General features: G+C 40.3%; 1 protein-coding gene across 18 annotated transcripts in view; it reads right to left on the reverse strand.

Annotated features, from left to right (window-relative positions):
• Nucleotides 1-20,513, reverse strand: part of LOC140547029 (neurexin-1a-like) — a 495,217-nt gene that overhangs the window by 455,811 nt on the left and 18,893 nt on the right. For 16 of the 18 annotated variants that reach the window (XM_072670531.1, XM_072670530.1, XM_072670527.1 and 13 more), the window contains exons 3-4: nucleotides 7,638-7,655; nucleotides 3,329-3,358 (exon numbers count right to left, since the gene is read on the reverse strand). In XM_072670531.1, coding sequence (XP_072526632.1) covers nucleotides 3,329-3,358; nucleotides 7,638-7,655 — 48 coding nt within the window. The remainder of the gene's footprint in view (nucleotides 1-3,328; nucleotides 3,359-7,637; nucleotides 7,656-20,513) is intronic. The other 2 variants (XM_072670538.1, XM_072670515.1) reach the window with 1 other exon arrangement.

Here is a 20,513-nt window from a genome sequence, read left to right on the forward strand (position 1 = left end):
CAGCAGTAAAGTTTTTGATGTATGTCACTTCTTTTTACCGTGTTTTTACAAAAACGGCAACAATCCCTTCCCATTTTGCTCGGGACAACCAAACAGAAGGACGTTTGAAACAGGTCCTCGAGCGGCAGCAGAATTCTGTGACATCAGAATGTATCTGACAGGGCTTGTGCAGTCCATGCTGATTTGTTAGCGGTGATTGGCCGCAAAATAAAAAATCTCCAACAATCAGAATGCATAACGAGGCTCAATTGACGGGGAAAAGAAAATAGGGTAAATAAAACGTCTGCAGCAAAACAGCTTTGGAAAAGAAAAAAAACATAGCATTTGGTGGGAGACGCAGAAACCCGAACATTCACTTAGCATATCATGTCCCAAGGCTAGACTATCAAACGCAATGCACGCCATTACATTCAAATTTACTAGAGCGATCTGGTCTCTTTTTTCCCCCCAAGTAAATGAAAGGGAAACGCTATACAGGCCCACGTTCAACAGCTACTTCAAAGAAAGTTAAGTGAGCTGACAGTCTGTAGATTGTTCTCCACGGCGGATGCACACAACAGAACGACAAACAGCATGGCCAAGAGAGAGACAAGAAAACACACTTACCAAGACATCAGGTAACGCAGCTGCTCAGATTGCTGTTCTTAGATCCATAAGAACAAGCAGTCTATGTTCACAGGTTCCCATCAGGTGTGATTCTAACTGGCTATTTCAGAGTTTCTCCACTCTTCAAAAAATAAAGGTTCTTTTGGTGATTCTTGCTTTGGGAGTATGGTTATAGTACAAAACTTGGACCCTTTCCATGATGTGGAGGGACCCTAAAGGTTCATCAGGGAACCAAAAGTAGCTCTTCTGTAGTATCAATCCAAAGATCTTGGTCTTTTTGGCACCTTTATGTTCAAGAGTGGAGTGTTGTACAACTCCCTTAGTGAAGTAATTATATTTAATTTCAATCCATGATAAAAAGAAATTACAGCCTCGCTTAAATACGACCTCCGAGATGGTTTTCAGGAATGGTAATATGATGCATCTCATAAAGTGTTCCATAGACAGTGATAGCTTTCTTTGCCTTACCTGTAATGCTTAAATGCAAAGCTCCATTGCAGACAAAGCCAGCGAAATGATGGCAACTGTAATTAGGTCTCATATATTTCATAGCAAGAAGGGCCCATAAACCAGCCATAACCATATCACAGTTCAAAACTTGGCAACACATCACAGTTTCAAATGAAATAAGCATAAACAGTCTAGAACAGAATAGAAAGGAATACTTGAATTGCCCTCACGTCCAACACAAGACAGTGATCTTCTCCAATCAATACTTCTCTAATACGATTTCTATGAAATTGGAGTTTGCCTTAATACAAATTGCACTCATCTCAGTTACCTTAATGCCCAGTGAGACGGCATTCAAGTGTTCCGCAATAAAGAAAAGGTAGGCCACAAAGAATGCAATGAAATAATGAAGTAAATATAATAGCCATTATCAATTGACTCGACTCCATTGCCTTTTCAACCACTAATTATGCTAAACATGGAAAATTGCAGCCTTTTAGTCACAATCAAGGAGAAGCTTCTTTTTTTTCCTCAAAAACATTTTGGGGTCGTCTTTGGGGAGCAGAGTCAAGAGACTATTCTCAGACAGCCACTTACCTGCTCTGAAGGAACGCTCAATTTTCAAGAAAGATTCCTCATTTTCTTCACCGAGATGGGTTCTTGGAGAACCCATCTCAGTGATTGAGTAAGTAGTTACCACTCCGAGCGCTGCCGGCATGTATCGCCAGCCGAAAGGCAATCCACTTAATGAACAGCGCTATGCTGACATACTGTACATGCATCTCGAGCGTAGAGGAAAAGGCAGCGGTGAAGGAACACCTACCTTAAGGACATTCTCTTATACTCTTAGGTTCAGAGCGCACTATTCAGCAACCCACTTATAGGATCTGAGAAATCTACATTGAAGTGCTCAATGAAGGATCACAAAGCAATCGGCTAAGAACCATGTAAGCAGGGATATGGAAGAGACAAAAAGGAGATTAGGTACCTTTACTTTTACCTACAGAATTTGATGAAATGGTTCCATGGAGGAGGCAGAGCCCAAAGAAGGGGGAAACAAAGGGAAAGGGGAGAAACATTTCATAAGAGTCACGGTTATGCAAGGAGGGCAAAAAAGGGCAGATAAAGGATTAGTGACGTGGGTGAAGACATGGTGAAAAAGCTAGTGGTAGTCGGGGAGGGCTTGGGGATTCTTATTTGAGGTATTGTCATTCTCCGCCACATGCAAAAGCCCTTCATAAAAACTTAATTAAAAGTCTAAATTCTGGCAGAACACAAGGACATTTAGCTCCCTGAAACTTTGGAGGGTTTCCACATGCTTACTAAGAACAGTGACTAAATGTACGATGTGAGCAATAAAGCAATAATACTAAATCTAGAGCCACAGCTTTGGGTACAGTCACAGCTTAGCAGCCCGGTCATGCACTCGACACTTGCTTGATTAGCTTAACTAGCTGGACTAGCCATCTTGTTGAACCTACAACCTACACAGTGATTGATCCCTGAAGCTAATGAGCCAGATCAGAGCCAGACTGTGTGTTTAGATTGACACTGTTGAACTGGCCCACCCACAAATATGTCATTTCATAGCAATTGTAGCAAAACTGGGCTAACCTTTTAGAACACTGGCACACTGTCTTTAGCATGGTGAGAAATTCTCATGCTGGCTAGTTTTGATAAGCTACAAGCACACAAGTCTTGTTCTGAGTCACATGAAGTCATCCAATTACATCCTTTTGAACTGCCGCTAATGCAATGTCAGTGGACAGCTAAGCACGTCAGCTGTCAGCGCTAGCTGTCAATTTTGCTACGTCAGCCAACAGACGCCCGTACTGACTAGCATCACGGGAGGAGAGGTAGGGCCATTCTACTCAGCCAGAGAGAGAAGGAGGCCAATAGCGGTCTCTGGAACTCCCCGTCACAGATGGCTGTGGCAGCACTGTGTCTCAAACTGGCGATCTCCTATTAACAGGGTGGTTGAATTATTTTGCCAATATTCTCACAATACATTTGTGGGCGGAGCATTTTAGAAATCAATATGGCTGGTAAAAGCACAGATTTTGGCTGAACGCATGGTGCAATCAATTGCATTGAGTGGACCCTTTAAAAGCCATGCATCCTAGACTTTTGTAGATTCAGCTTCCCTTAACCATAGCTAACGCAGCCCCAGCACAGCGTGAGTGAGAAGCAGTCGGAGCAGAGCTTTGAGGTGAGAGCACAAAGGCGATGAAGAATGAGGCGGGAATGAGTGAGAAAGGAACAGAGGCCATACCTTGGTCGCCCATCATCATGTGCGCCAGACCTTTAAGGGACAAAACAAGAGTTACAGTCAGAAAAGAACGCAACAACAGTAGGGAAGCTTCTACTACACTGGTACGCAGGCCTCTCTCTACATGCCTGGTGGTTCTGACTGGGTGGACCATAAGATGAAAAGATAGAGAAAAGAAAGAGGATGAGACAAATGTCAGATAACTTATTTTATATACTTATAAATAATACTTACTCAATACCAAATAAATAAATACTTAAATATATAAATAAATATATATTTATATAGTCCCCAATCACCGTAGATAAGACATCTTTAAGGATCCTTCATCTAATCCAACCTACCTCCACCATAATCCTCTGCTTTTCCACCCGTGATTTACAGTGCAAACAGAGACAGATGGAGCTAAACACAGCCATATTTTCCAAACGTCTTTGGCAACAACACGAAACATAGCCCTATCATTTTTCTCTCAGTTCCCCAAAAAGCATTATTACCTTTATATGTATGCAGATATGTTATATACTATAAAAGTCCGAGTTTTTCAGAGTTTCAGAGTTCATTGAATTGATTGCCTGTCTAACCTTTCAGTTTACCTTTCAGATCCTTTATCATCAAGTGGAGGTCCTTTAAACCTTGATAAAATTCCTAATCATTTACAAATATGGTTCTTTATGGACCCAAAAGTGGTACTTCTATGGAATCGCTCAAAGAACCATTTTTAGCACCCTTATTTTTTTCTTATCTTGCTATCTATTTGCTGTCTGCCAATGTATGTATGTGTATTAGATATGACAGAATTTTAAACCTGGGACCAACCGGTTTCCAATCAAACTAAATAGCACTAATTGTTCAGACACACCTGATTGATTGTGTTATTCACAACCCTACCCACATTTTGACAAGATTGCTTGAAATATTAAAAAAGTATCTAAGGCAATAGAAATATTAAATATGGTGCCTATTCAGGAATTTCTTTCCAAAATTATTAATATTTTAAATGGAGAATAACTGCTGCTGGCTCCTTGTAAGGCTGCTTAAGGGAATGCCAACCCAGCTAACATGTCCATGTTGGGTCTGTATGAGCAGCCCAACTGGCAACCAGAATGTTTTGTGCCCTGGTTCCACATTGGCCCCACATAGGACTGGGTCATTGATTGTACAATGCCTAGATGGGCCTAGATGGGACCCATGTAAGATTAAGCGGTTGTAACAATGGAGCCAATTTGGGAAGCTAAATTGGGTCATACATATGTACAAACCTACTCATAGCCCATGCCCACCTAGAATGATGGAATTCCACCACAGATGGAATTTAGCCTCCGCCTTTAACCCATCAATGAAATAAACACAAACACACACACTAGTGAGCAAACCCTGCGGCACCTGGGGAGCAGAGAAGGGTAAGGGCCTTGCTCAAGGGCTCAGCAATGGCAGCTTTGATACCAAACCCACAGCCTTGTCATCAAGAGCCCGGTGCTGTAATCACTGAGCCTCCACTGCCTCCTTACCACCTATGTGAGCCCCACATGAGCATGTTAGCTAGAAAGCTAAAGCTGAAGGTTTTTGTGGTTGATGTAATTGATGTCTTCCCCAGTATTCTAAAATGTATTAAAAAATTATGAAAACTCTTCTAGGAGTAGGTGTGTCCAAACTTTGACTGGTACAACATTCAGACAGGCTAAAATATGAACCTACTGCATGTGGTAAACCCGGTCACATGGTGTCACATGGTATCTAAACCCAGGCTCTCTTGTAAAAAGCCACACATAAATAAAACTGAACTGAGAAAAGACCTTGATACTCCTGTTACTCGTTAGAAGCTTGAAACAACTCTAACCTTCGTTCTTCTGAACCGCCGCTGCTTTATTCCATGATGATGGATACTGAAGAATGCATTTGACATTTAACTGATATGGGTATGGTGGAGAAGGATGATTTACCTTTTCAACCTTGAAGGAGCATTCCACTCATTCCATCACTAGGGATAAGGAAGCCAGACTAAATGACCAGGCTCAACACCCCATGCCTATTTGGAGGTTCTGCGATGACGGAAGCCACACATTCTTCTCCATTACAATTTTTCACAGATGATCCACAGTGACTGTTTACACTCGTACAAATTAAAGGTGCCAGAACAGGTCTTTGGAATAAAACCATGGAAGAGCTGGTTTGGGTTGCTTAAAGAACATTTTTAAGGAACCACTTTTGAAAAGCGTGAAGAACATATACCTACTTTTTGGGTAAAGGTGCCAATTGTGCAACCTATTTTTGCAAATGGGGCTTCAGTATAAAGATGTATAAAGAAGAAGGTTTGAAGAAGCAGTTTAAAGATCATCAATGGAACGGAAATCTCTAATATGATTGGTAGGAATGTTGTATAGGAATCTGAGGGTTCTTCAAATCATTAAAATGTTCTTCTTACTAAATTATTTCAAATCTCATTGTCAACCATGACTTTTTAAGACACCAAAAGAGGTTCTTCAGTGTAATATGACTATTCTGTACCAACTGATGGAGCCATGCTCTGCCCCAAAATGCACTCTTTCATAGCAAGAAAGATTGGTTTCATTGTATGTTGGCAAACAGCTTATTCAAATTAGTCGTTTTTTTCCCATTGTTTTATTTATTTATATTAAATTATATTTATTTTGTGTCACACTATTAAGACTTGGTGTATTTATTATTTTTACAACGCTATACACCAGGAGTGGACAACATTGGTCCTGGAGGACTGGATTCCTGCACAGTTTGGTGCTTTTCCTGCTGAAGCACACCTGATTCAACTGCCGAGTTTAGCTGGTCTTCTTGAGCAGGGAAATCTGCTGACAAACTGTGCTGGACACTGGTCCCTGGTGCCCACCCCTGATCTATAGTCCTTAAAGGGTTTCAGTGTAAATGTAAGAATGTGATGAACCTTAAAACTACCTCAGTATACTGTAAAGGTTTCAGGATGAACCCTCAAATTGGTGTAGAAAATGTACCTATCTATTTAGCACTAAAACAACAGTAGGAACATTTACTACACAAACTACTACTGCGTGCTTAGTCATGTGACTCCGCCCTGCTCAGTTCAGTTCAGTCTGCGACATGGAAGCAACAGGGAGGAGGACTTAAACACTGAACCAGCTGAGCAACTCGAGCAGCTTATATAATTATTCATTTACCTGTAATCGAAGTAAAATGCTTAGCTAATCATGATATTGATTTAAGGTCAAATCGCCCAGCACTTGCTGAATCATAAATACTAATAAGTCATTTTTTTTAGGTTGAACGGATGAGGCACTTTTCAGAATCACTGAAAGTGGCACATTTCTCTTAAACATTGTGTAGTGTGAATGTTTGTTTGTTTTTAAGAAAGAATACATTTGTGGGTACAGCATGGAGCTAATTAAATATTTGTACCGTATATCCAAGCCAAGAACCAATTAGGAACCTTTATTTCTACAGAGAGTAGAGTTACCTCCCCCATAGTAACTCATGTACTATTCACAATAGAGTCAATTTTACAACCAGACCTTTTATCCTGATGTTTCACTCTGGCTTGCAGGCATTCACTTGACTTCCTCAACCCAAATTATAATGTTTCTTTTCAACTTCTGCCCTTTTTGCACAGTAGCTGAATTTGACATCTTTGGGCCATTTTAACAATTGGGTAATTTCCACCCCCCACTCCCAGAGGGTTGAAGGAAGCAAATCTGGGGTCCATCCTGACTTTTTCTTCCAATGCTAATGCTAACATTTCTGACTGCCATTATAAAAGATACCCCACAACCATTTTCCCCATTTGTGTTGAACACAGATGGAATTTGGCCTCCACCTTAAACCCATCTGTGCAGTGAACACACACACACACACACACACACACACACACACACACACACACACACACAGCACCCTGGGAGCAGTGACAGAGTCTTGCTCAAGGGCCCATTAGAGGTAGCTTGTCGAACCTGGGTATCAAACCCACAACCCTGTGAGTTTTTACACTATCAGGTATACACTATCAAGTTTTGTGTCAATGACAGGGGCCTGGTGCTCTAACTGCTGAGCCACCACTGCCCTAAACTGTTAGGTTCCCCTGAGATTTGAATTTGCTGGATTCAGAGTCCAGAAAGCTAAGCTTTGCACAATGGAACCACCACTTATCTCAAATTCAGCCACAGTGGAAATCTATGGATGTGAAAGATTAATGGCAAGGTATAAATTACCTACCGTCCACTCACGGCACATGGAATGACAATGATAAACCACATAATGGTTCAAGGTTGAGGTAAGTAAAATAAAGATAAAAAATAGAAAGATTACCCACCTTCAGCAGGGCTGTCTTCTGCGGGCACGGATGGGACAGGAAGAGAGAAAGGAAGACATTCATTAAGCAGCATGCAGACCAGTACTTGCCATTGCATGTTACCATGCAAGGCATCAAACATCACATGCAAGTGCTGTGGAGAGTCAAGGTGCTGCAGCAGCAACACTGCCACCACACAAGTTGAGCGGGTCATACTCATTCGTCTCGCCTCAACCCTGCAAACCGGGCTTGAAGACCATGTACAGGTGATGAGTGAATTGCTTCTAGAGAACATCATCTGTTAAAACAGTCTGCTGTTCAGAGTCGGACGCCACTCCTCGGCAACCTAAAAGTAAAATTGACTACCAGCATTGAGTCGGACTGCTTAACTGTAGGGCAACTTACATTTATGGCATTTATGGTAACTTCCAAAAGTGCTTTGCAGTTCGCTCAAAAATATCGCTAGCTAGTGTAATCAAAGACAAAATAGGGACAAAAGTATTGGGACACCTGCTCATTCAAACAGTCTCTGAAATCAAAAGACGATTGTTAGTCTCCTGTAATCAAGCCTATTAAAAAAAGAGTGCATCCTGCTTTTGTTGGACTAACTGTCTCTACTAGATTTTGGAGGAGCACTGCTGTAAAGATTTGATTGCATTCAGTGACAAGAGAGTTAGTGAGGTCAGGATGTCGGATGATCACAACCCCATCTCATCCCCAACTCCCAAACTCACACCAAAAGTACTGGACTGCTTCACAGCTCAAAGCTAGGGCTTTATAGCACTCTAGCTAACACCTGGCATCAGGCATGGTGCCTATAGGTTCGTGCTAATCTGCTCTAGAGAGTCCGATTCTACTGGCAGTACCCCTCTACAGGGAGTAGACAAGCTGTGTATGTAAGCATTTGCACATCTGTGTCAAACTCTTGAAGTAGCTGAATGCATTTATTAGACGGGATGCCCACAAACATTTGGAGTGCTACGTAGATACACAATACACGTCATATACTACACTTTGCTTGAATGTCAAAAAAATCTAAGTAAGATACAATGAGTGCAATCACAAGCCTTTAGTAAGGGCAGAAATGGTTCTGATTAGTAACTTGCCTCTTTGCAAATTTTAACAGTACGGTAAACTGGTACCAAACTGGTCTGTTTGATATGTTACATGGCACATGTTTCCACACCACTTGCGGTATGCATGGTGCTTGCCAGTTGGACACAAAAGTGGGAGGCACTCTTAGTAGTGAGGGAGGGTCTGCAAACATGTACAGGCTAGTTGGAGACAGCAGGTTATCTTGCCTGTTAGTTTATTGCAGAGAATTCCTCTTCTTAGGTAGTATCAACACTGGTAGTTACAAACCTAGACGACTAGCTTGGGCCAACACTTGACCACCGGCTTCCATGCTAAACCTCTAATGATAGGTCAATATAGGTTTTCAGACTGGTATCGTTCAGCCTGTGTTAAGACACAGATATACCTAGCTTTTTCTTTGTTGGAGGGGACTACCAGACAAACCCAGTGCTTTCCAATTGGCTGTGCTGAGACTCAGACGATGCATGGGCACACAAAAGTTGAAAACACTGGAAATAATTCTTGACAAATTTTCCGTCTTTACACAATTTACTCAAAATGTCAATTTACTCAAAATGAATGGACCAATAGAAATGCTCCAAAATTACCTTTTAACAGTGACTTCCATTGGATTGCATTCCATTGACTTGCAAATATTTGCTATTTACTTATTTTCCCTTTCTAAAAATTTTTAATTCTAAAAAATACTTGCATTGCTTTATTTGGAAATGACACTTTAGCTCCCTCTGTAAATTATCTGCAAATGTTGCAACTGTTACCAAAGTCTCTGGTGAAACAACAGTACTCAGTTCTCAACAGTACATTCCTCTGCTGTAAGATTAAATTGAACTTTGGGGTTATTTAGTTGATTATCTGCAAATTTCTCAGTCTTATCACAAAGCCTTACTGCAAGAATCAGGTCAGATTTCAGCGCTGCAGTAATAGAGGCTTTGTAATAACATCAACACGCCCACCAGCTTATCACACTCTCTATTAGCAAACTACGGGTTAGACACAGGCCAGGCAATGTGGTGCTGTTTCAGCAGTTCTTCACTGCATTCTTCATTTCATATGATTCAAACACTTGCAGTATAGCAGTGCTAGGCTACCTTCAAGTAAACAGACACAGCATAAATGAAAATGACTTTTAGCAATTAACATCTACCAACAGGTGCGGTATATTCATTCCTACAGTACATGCTACTCAGTATAGAGTCTATGTCTAATATTACTTTTCAATTTGCCCTGGTTTAACATTTATTTTATTTAGGTTAGGTGCTAAACCCTGCCACACAAACTTGCAAATAAGTGATTAATGGGTGCATTGGTTTGTTTTGGGTAGTGATGGAGAATGGGAGTCCCTGCAAACTTGGTTTTCAGCATCAACAGTTTGTCTAAAAGCTACATTGAAAGTGGCGCAAATACAAATACTAAGACTTACCCCAAAGCCAGAAATAACTGTAACAGACTGAGGGGCAGATTGTAGCATTTTGGTGTTTCCACTACATATATTTTGCAGCGGTGGCCCACAGCTGCTGAAGTATGGCCAGTGGTATTTCAGAATTGAATGAAATTGCATTTAAAAAACACAAAAAAATGAAAAAACAATGTTACATGTTATAGACATGGTGACGCTCAACCCAGTAAACCAAGAAAAGAGGGAACGTTAAGTCACAGCATTCATTAGCAATGGAACATAAAGCCAATCGCACACCGCCGCTGGCATACGCAGACGCTTCATGACTCAGAGCACTTTTAAATTCTTCAGTGCCCCAAAATGCACCACAGAGCATTTTGACAGCACTACATTAAATTAAAGCCATTTCATGGCCACAGAAAGCCACAGTAGATCACGCGTGACTTGAAATTTACACAGAGAAAGGCAGCCAGTTTTTGGTAAACATACAAATGCTAAGGCCAGGTTACCTCAGCTAACGTTACTGTCCTAGCCCTGTATTCAGTTCTTTATGTATATATTTATATTTAATATAATATTTATATTACTGGTAGATAATGCTAATGATAATGATGATGCTGTCTCAACCATTTAAGCTGCATTCAGGAAAAACAAGCCCAAAATGTGTGGTCACATCTTCCAACTGGAGCCAGCTGTCCAAAATTTATGGTGGGACCCCATATAAAAAGGTCTGAATGCCCTTTTTAAATGTGAGTGATTCACCCAATATAGATGTAAATACCTCTGAATTTAAGCTGACACGTTAATCCTTGTGGTCATTCTTTCATTTCAAATCCAGTCTGCTGGCCTACAGAACCAAAACAATGGAAAATGGTGTCACTGTCCAATTACCTAAGCAGTTCACTGTAAATCCTAATTGATTCAAAGCGTCTGGTCGGCTGCATCAATCTAAAGATTTTACTAGCAGCCATTTAATAGCATCTCACAGCTCAACCATCTCTCTTATTCTTCCAACCTCACCAGGATGGGATGGGGTGGAGTAGGAGGAGAGGGACATTTACATTACATTTACATTTACGGCATTTAGCAGACGCTCTTATCCAGAGCGACTTACAAAGTGCTTTGCTATTTACCCAAGAAGAGCCTTAGCTAGTTAGAATAGACTAATAATTCAAAAGATACCTCTAAGCTTTAGACATTACTAAACACAATACAATAAGGCGACCATAGAACTATTCGTCCAAGTACTCTCTGAAGAGGTGGGTCTTCAGTTTGCGTTTGAAGACAGCGAGCGACTCGGCCGTTCGGACACCCAGGGGCAGCTCGTTCCACCACTTTGGTGCCAGGACAGAAAAAAGCCTGGACGCTTGTCTTCTGCGGGACGAAATGGTTAAGTGTCCAGCCACTCTGCAGGAAATCGATGAAAAGCCACAGCAGCGGACGGCGGCTAGTGCCGGATTACGACTCTCGCTGCGATGGCTCTTAGCTACCGCTGTCTCTCTGTGTGGGATATTTGCATTGGCTGTCTCTCTCGTAACACTCCCAACTCAATCCTCACACCACTTATTTATGGCACTTGGCTGGTGCTCTTATCCAGAGCGACTGTACATACACATCCATTAGATTAAAACCACCTGTCTAATATTGTGTACATCCTCCTTGTGCCACCAAAACAGAACTATAAGCTCTGACCCATCCTGGCATGGACTCCACAAGACCTCATATACCTCTGTGGTATATGGCATCAAGACGTCCAAGATCCGTTTAGTCCTGTAAGATGAGCTCTTGGTGCTCATGACCCTTTCACCGGTTGACCGGTTGTCCTTCCTTGGAGCACTTTTGGTAGGTACTGATCACTGCATACTGGAAACACACCACAAGACCAACCTGATGTTTTGGAGCTGCTCTGACTAGCCTTCACAATTGGGCCCTTGTCAAGGTGTCTCAGATCCTTATGATTACCTTATTGTCCTGCTTCAACACAAAACCTTCAAGAACTGACTGTTCACATGTAGTCTAATATGAATATCTCACCTGTCAGTGATGTTCTGGCTGATCTGTGCATGAATGTTCACAGGTAGTCCGTGCCCTAACTGAACTCTAGTCTGATACTGGGAGAATGGTGTTGTTAACCTCTACGTCAGGAGTTCCCAACCCTGGTCCTGGATTACCCACTCCCAACACACCTGATTCAGCTAATCAGCTAATTAACAACCCCTTGCTGAGTTGAAGGTGGTGCCTTAAAGCAGCAAACCACTAAAATGTGCAGAGCAGGAGATCACTGCACTACACCACACCACTGCCAGTTTTCAGAGCAGTTTTACTGCTGTTTTACTTGCAGTGCACATAGAATACAATAAGACTGCTATCCCCTTCCTCACTCTTAAAAGTAAAGCTGCTACAAAGCGTTCTTTGAGCAATGTCTTAAAGATCCATTTCTGTAAAAAGAGATGTGTATGTGAACTGTTTAAAGATTTAAAGAAGCGTATATATAGGTTCTTCACCATTTTGAAGGTTCCTCACACTCACATCTGGTTCTTAATGGAACCAAAAATGAACCAAAAATCAGCTGCAAATGATCAGAACATGGTTAGAGAGGATTCTGGAGGAGATTGTCTTTATTCTAGATTTAAACCTCAGACATTTAATTTGGTTTGCTCTTGATTGATACTAAAATGGGGGGATTGTCATGGCTAGATCCAAAGAGCTATCTGAGGCCTTCAGAAAGAAGGTTGTAGATGCAGATAAGTCTGGAAAGGGGTTTAAAAAGAACTAAAGAATAGTTCAAAATTAGCAGTTCCACTGTCTGCACAATAATTTCCAAATGTAGAACATTTAAAACAATTGGGAACATGGCCAGATCAGGCTGCTCTAGCAAGCAGATAGATGCTCTATCCTCAAGATAATTGCTAGGTAGCTCTTTCCACAGTTGTTGATGTTTGAAGGCAGAGCAAGAGTACTTTATTTCTGTGTTATTTATTTTGTACAATGATTAATAAAACAATACCCAGCCTGGAGTGGTTCAATCATTAAGGAGGATCAAGCAATGGAGCTCATGAACAACAGTCTAAGATTTGCAGGAAATGCAGAAGTCAAAGATTATTCCATCAACAGCTCTTGGCATATTTACACAGAACTCAACTGATGTATGCAGTCAGTGGTTTCTACTGTGGCTCAGCCAATCAGACTTCAGAACCATAACTACCTGTTTTATGAAACCGATTACGACCTTTCCGAAATCAGACTGCTGTACAACAATGCCTCAGCTCGTTTTTACACCCCTACTGCCTCTGTACAGCCACTGGCTTCCAGGCTGTGCCACCGCTAACAACAGTTCCACACAGCAGTAATCCATAAACCACTGCACAATGCCTCTAACATCCTTTTGACATCCATTTCAGAAATAGTGGACAGCAGTGATCCTAAGCCCCTGTAAATGCAGTCGTTTATGAGCCAGCGTGGGCTCTCTCTCTCTCCTGCCGTGCTGCTTTTCATGATGCACTCACAGATGATAAATAGATAATGCCCGATCCTGCCTTAACGTCCAGGCCACAGATAGGGCTCTTAGACTGGCGCGACTGGGCGAACAGATGCGCCCCGGCCATCCCTCGTTCTTTCTGCATCTTGCTAGCCGACCTGATCCCTCCGGATAATCACAGAGTAGCTTATAGTTCTAATAACCTTAATCCCTGGATTCACGACAAACCCGGGCTAGCATTACAGATGCGCGATGCATCTTCTGCTCCGTCGTTCCATATCTCTGGCGAACGTGAGGGAGCGATCCGCCTTTAAAATGGGATTAGAGGCTTGAAAGTTATCTGCACACTGCATGCATACTGTGAGACAAGGTGAAAACAATTAGCTCCTTGTTTCCATAACATTGTGTAAATAATGCTTATTGTAAGTGATTACATCATTCTGGGTACATCAATTAAGCCCTTGAACCCTAGGTTTATTATTACTACTATTGTTATTATTATAACAGCTTGATTCAGTACATCTTGGGGAGTCCCACAGGGTTCTATTTTGGGGCCTCTGAAACAGATGTTACATATGATAGTAAGGTAGTTATAGGAGTTTATCAGTTTAGCCAGTCTAATCTGTTGCATTTGCAGCGTATGATCAGTTCCCACAAACGATAACTTCAATATACTTCTTTGTCCCTAAAAAAGATCAGATGACCTGACACACACTTATAATGGAAGTCAATGGGTAGATGCTAAAGCACCCTATGCTAAAGCACCTATTTCTATACTGAGCACATGTAGCAAATAGGTGGATTCAAAGTGAAAAAGGCTGGACAATTCTTTCAGCCCCAAGCACTCCCAAAGCTTGTTTGGAGAGCAGCAGAACAACCTTCTAGAAGGACTGACAACCCTCTAAAAAACACTCTGACCTTGCTGAAGAAAAAAAAAGAGTGTCTCTCTGTTACCTTGGAAATACTGTTATGCAGCATTGTTTCACTACCCATCATTCAGTTCCATGGGAAGCTTTAGCACACAGTGCCACTCTTTTTCCCCTAATTTTCTTTAAAACACTGGATTTTAATCCTATTTCCCACAATTCTGAATTTGAATTGTATTTCTTGTGTTTTTTTATTTAGAAACAAATACAAACACCCCAAGTTCAGACTGTAAATATAGAAGTGAACAACAAAATAAGTAAAGTTTGAAAGTAGGACCATGCCTGAAGCTGCTCCTCCTTCCATTCTGGCATCCTATTAACCTATAAACACCAGTGTGTTGGTATAGTGTCACTGTGGTTGAATGGCTCACCTTTACTCCTCCAAAAATACCTCTGTTCACTGTGACCGAAACAACTGAATCTTGGTTTTATATGACCATAAAACGCTCCTCCAGATGGCCTATTTCAGCAGCAAATGTTAGTCGAGCTTCCAGGTGATCAGGCTTCTTTCTTGGACAGCAGCATCTCGGTCCATGGCAAATTTGCTTAACTACACACGTTATGTGATGCTGGGGTTCCAGCAGTTCAGTTCGTGGCAGGCCTGAGCATTGGTGGTTCTTGGGTTGTTCCTAACCATCCCAACCAATTTCCTTTCAGCTAAGTTGACAGATTGGATCTTGTTTCAGATGTTGTAAAGTGATTTGCAAAGTGTATTTCAGGTTCTAAACCATGATGTTCTTCATAGAACCATTTCTGGAGCTCAAAATGATTTATCTAAACCATCTTGTTTCCAAAGATGGATTACCAGGGAACCACACATTCAAAAGTTCAAACTGAAAATGTAGGACCATCCTTATTCACAAACCCCAGAACAACCACAAAGCGCAGTTTTTTAGTAGTTTAAAATGAGAAACGTCATAGTTTCCTTTTCAAAATGCAGTTGCAAAAACAATGAATTAATCAACCTATTAACCATTCATTTTACTCTGAAGTACATTGAGGGTAACCCTTATTTTCAGTGCAGCAGAGCACTTACAACTTGATTGAAAGGTTTTAATCAGGTTAAACTAAAAGGGAAACTACATAAACTAACAGTAAAATAAGCCAAGGTAATTGCAACATTTAATTAAAAAGGGGAAATTTCAACATAAAAGGATAAGTGGACAAGCAAAAAAAACAGTACAATTTAAAAAAGTATTCATAAATATAAAAGGATAAATAAATAGAAATTTGATACACATATCATTTCATTACATTCCAGCTGGTGCGCTGCAGCTAAATCAGATTTTTCCAGTTCAGTAAAAAACTCTAGGAACCTGACAGGCAATCCAGTCACTAGAATAAGTGTCATAATTGCTGCTGTTTATAGAAATCTTGGATGGGATGTAAGATGGCATATGGCCAGAGAGTAAATTACAAATAAAAATTAAGCCAGTGTGTTTTCCAGCATGCTGCTAGTGAGAACCAACCAACTTTTTTCATACAGTCTGCAGTGGTGAGTGCTGTAAGGGTCACCAGTAATGGATCTCAAGCAGAGTGATATACTAAATTAATCATTTCAATAAGGCAGGTGAAACAACTTCCAATCTTATTGTAAAATATTAACAATAATGCATGTCTTTAAACTGGCAATTTGTTTTATATTAGGTTGCCAAGATACTGTAACTTTCAAGCTTAAACAAGAATACATTTTCTGAATGTTGAGACAGATCTGAAGCAGTCTAGGAACAAGGGTAAATAATATCTGCTGCAATTTTGTGGGCTGATTTTCTTCATTTGGAAGCCATCGCAGGGGAAAAATAATAACAATTGTTTACTGGAGTGTGAATATACTTGCTGGGAAAGCAGTTGGTGTGGCACGTGAGTTGGCGCATGAGAGCTTTTTCTGCGTTGATGTTATGGCTCCAACATATTAAGACTTCGAGATTTAATACAAGGGCATGTTTTACCATCAGATGTCAATGCAAACGTTCAGCAGATGGGTCACATCATTATTAAAGGCCTTTATCAGATGAATAGAATGAGATGTTGTTCTGCTGCTGCTGTTTCCACCTGGGCTCTAAATAAGAGGTATACTGCTGCACAACTACAACACAAATCAAGCTAAGAATCTCTCTCTTATTCTCTCTCTCTCTCTCTCTCTCTTTCTCTCTCTCTCTGTCTTTCTCTTTATCTCTCTCTTTCTTTTTCTGAGAGTTTTAACTCAACTCAAGTGTTGAAGTCTATTTTGTGATTTAGTTCATTTGTCACCTGTACCGTCATCTATTCACAATGCTCACAATAATGGCTAATAATGCTAATTTTGCTGGACATATTAATCATAATTATTTATCAGAATTACACAGTCAGAAATATTATATTATTAAATATAGAATATTCTATTGCACTTCAAAATCTATACTACTCCTACAGCTATTATTTGTTGTACAAATACAACAAATAGTACTACTACTACCCCTGCTACTACTACTGCTATTACTACTACCACTATTAATACTACCACTACTTCTAATACCCCTGCTGCTACTACTACTTTTACTAATATAACTTTAACTACAATTACTATTAGATATAACTACTATTATTACTGCTATAACTACAACTATTACCCTACTACTATTGCAATTATTGCTGCAACTACAAATCCTACTGCTTTCTCTGCTTGTACTAGTGTTAGTATTTCTACTACTACCCTTGCTAATACTACTAATATTATTACAACTACTACTATCCCTGTTTTTACTACTGCTACTAATATTCTTAATTCAACTACAACTACTTCTACTACTACTACTACTACCCCTGCCACTACTACTATTAGTAGTACTTGATCTTTTACCAAATCGTTCCTTTAGTTTGTTTACACGTGTTTACAATGCATTTGTGAGAATACATATGGTATAAATAAGGATAAAATGTAAGGATAAAATGTAGTGGTGTATGCTAGTATGCTATTACGTCAAGATCACCAAAGTGCACTTCATTCAGAGTTAACCATTTATACTATGTAAGCCACAGTCTTTCTTAACTATATATTACTGTCACAATTAGCATCAGTTTCATAGGCCCTAAAATAGAACCCAGTGGGACGCCAAAAGATACGCTAGGGCTGGATAAGATAGAGCTGGTTTTCTGGTCGGGATAACCAGCTCTAGATGTTGAATCAAAGCAATATTGCATAGCGAAGTCTAATTCGTGAGTAAATTGTCATTTGCAATTGATTCCTTTAAACTAATAGGTCCAACTACTTCATAAATACAACAGGATCAAAGAGATTAAAAGACTCTAATAACAGTTGATTAGAACTTAATATCGCATTGGAACTTATTAAGAGCAACTGCTGTTACTCAACTTAGACTAGAACATTCATTATCCTTACAGCCAGTTACAGTTTATCTGTGATTTAGTCTGAACGATGGTTGAGGCTGAGCAGAGTTCAGTTTTAGGCCTTGTAGTATTTTCCCTGTCCCTCTTTCTCTCTAATTATTAGTCTTGTCCCAGCAGACTGCAGTCACTTTGGATCAAACCGACTCCTGGTGACAGTCAAGTGCAGTTCTATTTAAACTCGAGACTCAAAGAGGGAAAAAATCCTAAGGGAAAATCCCTCTAATCTTCAGAATCCGATATGTATCTGCAGGCTTCCAGACAGCAGTATACTGGTAATCTGTCTCTGTGTGAGCCAGACAGACTTGACACTCTCCCCTGTATCACATGGCAGCTCGATCACAGTAGGAGAAAAGCTTAGGGAGTGCCTCAGAGAAACTTAGTTAGCCTACATGAGATAAAAACAGCATTCAGAATAGACTGCTGTTTATGCTTTTTAAACACGTTGGCCATATTTGAAAGGTCATATATTACATTTGTCCTCTATTCTGAGGTCCACTCATGGCATTTTGTGGGTTTCTGCACTGAAGCCAGACCAAATTCATTTGAACATACTTTATTTGTTAGTGTCAAACAGGCTTTTGTTACTGTGCCTGTGGATATGTAAATGTTTTGAAACCTTGTAATTTTACAGTGAATGGGAGGAGCTAATCTGCTATAGGCTGAAATGGTGAAATGTGAGGTTTTAGGCACCTAAGCCCATAATGTCAAGCCATTTTTCTCAACAACAAGAGTGTTTGCTTGTGAAAACTCCAGATCACATTAGAACAGATGCAGTTTTACCTGGGCGGCCTCATCAGTCAGCATGTGCATGTGTTCAATTCCATCAGCAGCTCACCTGATTTAACATCATTATGCACTGATTTACCTATAAAACTATAAATAATACTAAACTCCATGAGGAGAACTTTGGAGATGTTTTAATGAACACAGTGATGGAAAACTGGAAAACTGATGGAAAAGACTTTTTGTATAAATGTTATTAATATTAATATTAATAAAAATGGGCTGTTCAGTCTAATCTTAAGATGCCTTAAACTTGTTGTAGCCATCTTTCCATCCATCCGTCTGTTCATCCGCCTATCTATCTATTCCGGCCTCACAATCTGATTGGTTGAGCTGTGTCCTAAACATGTTGATATCTGTGATAGCAGCACAATTTTTCACACTAAAACTATGTCACTCTGCTGCGTTGACAACAATTAAAACGGCTGAGCTGAAGACCAAACTAGCTGAGAGACCAAACAACCCGGTACTGAAGGTCAAATTACGTATTTTAAATGGCCCACTTGAAATTCCACCAAACTCTCATGAATAGTTTGTAGCGTTCGGCTCAGCAGTGCAGAAAAAACTGCTTGCGTAGATCTTCAAATCGAGCCCCCTTTTCGAGCTTTCCCCACTAGCACGTCAACTCTCCTCCACTTGTGGCGTAACCAGCAAACTGATTGGCTATTTTTGCTGAATGGTGAGACTTACTATATCGCTAAACAGCCACATTAAGCATTACAAGAAGTCCTGTTTATATTTCCACCAGTGGCAGCTCTCCTCATTTATAATGTCTGAACTGGCCGAACTTGATACTTGAACAGTTCTGTGGCTTATAGTATCAGCGGTTATCTTGGACAGCGTACAGGGCTCAACAGCTATCGTAACGAACCTCCACTTAGTTGGTCCTGGTGTTTTGGAGCAATAAGTCATTAGTTGTGGAACTACTTTTTGGCGGAAGGATCTGACAGTATTAAAGCATATTCAGTATGAAATTTAGGGCTTTGTTGACTGATTTTGTAAAAATATATAAAATAAATATAAAAAATATATAATATATAAAAGCAAAAGAACAGTCAAGGTTGTGTTATTGCAGATAACACCATGTGTAGCCCCTGTATTTGAGAGTGAATTTTTATTGGTCCTTTATAAGAGTGCTCCATCATATAAACCTGATCTCTATCTGCTACGTCTTTGGCCACAGACAATCATTTCTCTTGTACTTAGAAAAGATCAGAAACACTGTTTAGAAGAAACATACTTGTAATAAAAGCCAACAGACAGCCGCTTCAGTCGATATTGTTTGTTCCCCCCTTATTTTACTAAGTAGTGTGGTTCATGTTGCCCATATGCTGAAGATCTAATAGACAATTAGATTGAAAAACAGTGGTGAATGTTTTTCAAATGTATAATGTCCTCATACTTCTTCTTTACACTTGTCGTCACCTTTGGACAATGACAAAAAGCACTTAATACAATCTGCCTAAACCATACACTACTGTCAGACACACACTTGACGTTAATCCTGCTTTGGCGTGCGCACTTTTGACATTTGACCACTAAATTAAAGTCTATGACCTCTAAGCAAACACTGGCTCTCAGTAAAACGGCTGGGTTAAACCTGTCCAGCACTTTTGACACCAGTTTGTAGGGACACAGTGCTGTGTCTATTCTATTTCCATCCTCTTGTGCTGCTTAAAAAACACCAGAAATACATTTCCAGTGTGAAGACATTTTTATGCATCTTGCAAATCTTACTGGCATCAGATTTTTAAATGAGCGTGGGAGAGAAAGCCAGCGAGCGGTTAAGCTTTTATTGACCAACAAGAAAAAAGGTCCAGAAATTCAATGCA

This window comes from Salminus brasiliensis, chromosome 24, assembly GCF_030463535.1.
Source record: "Salminus brasiliensis chromosome 24, fSalBra1.hap2, whole genome shotgun sequence".
NCBI lineage: Eukaryota > Metazoa > Chordata > Actinopteri > Characiformes > Bryconidae > Salminus > Salminus brasiliensis.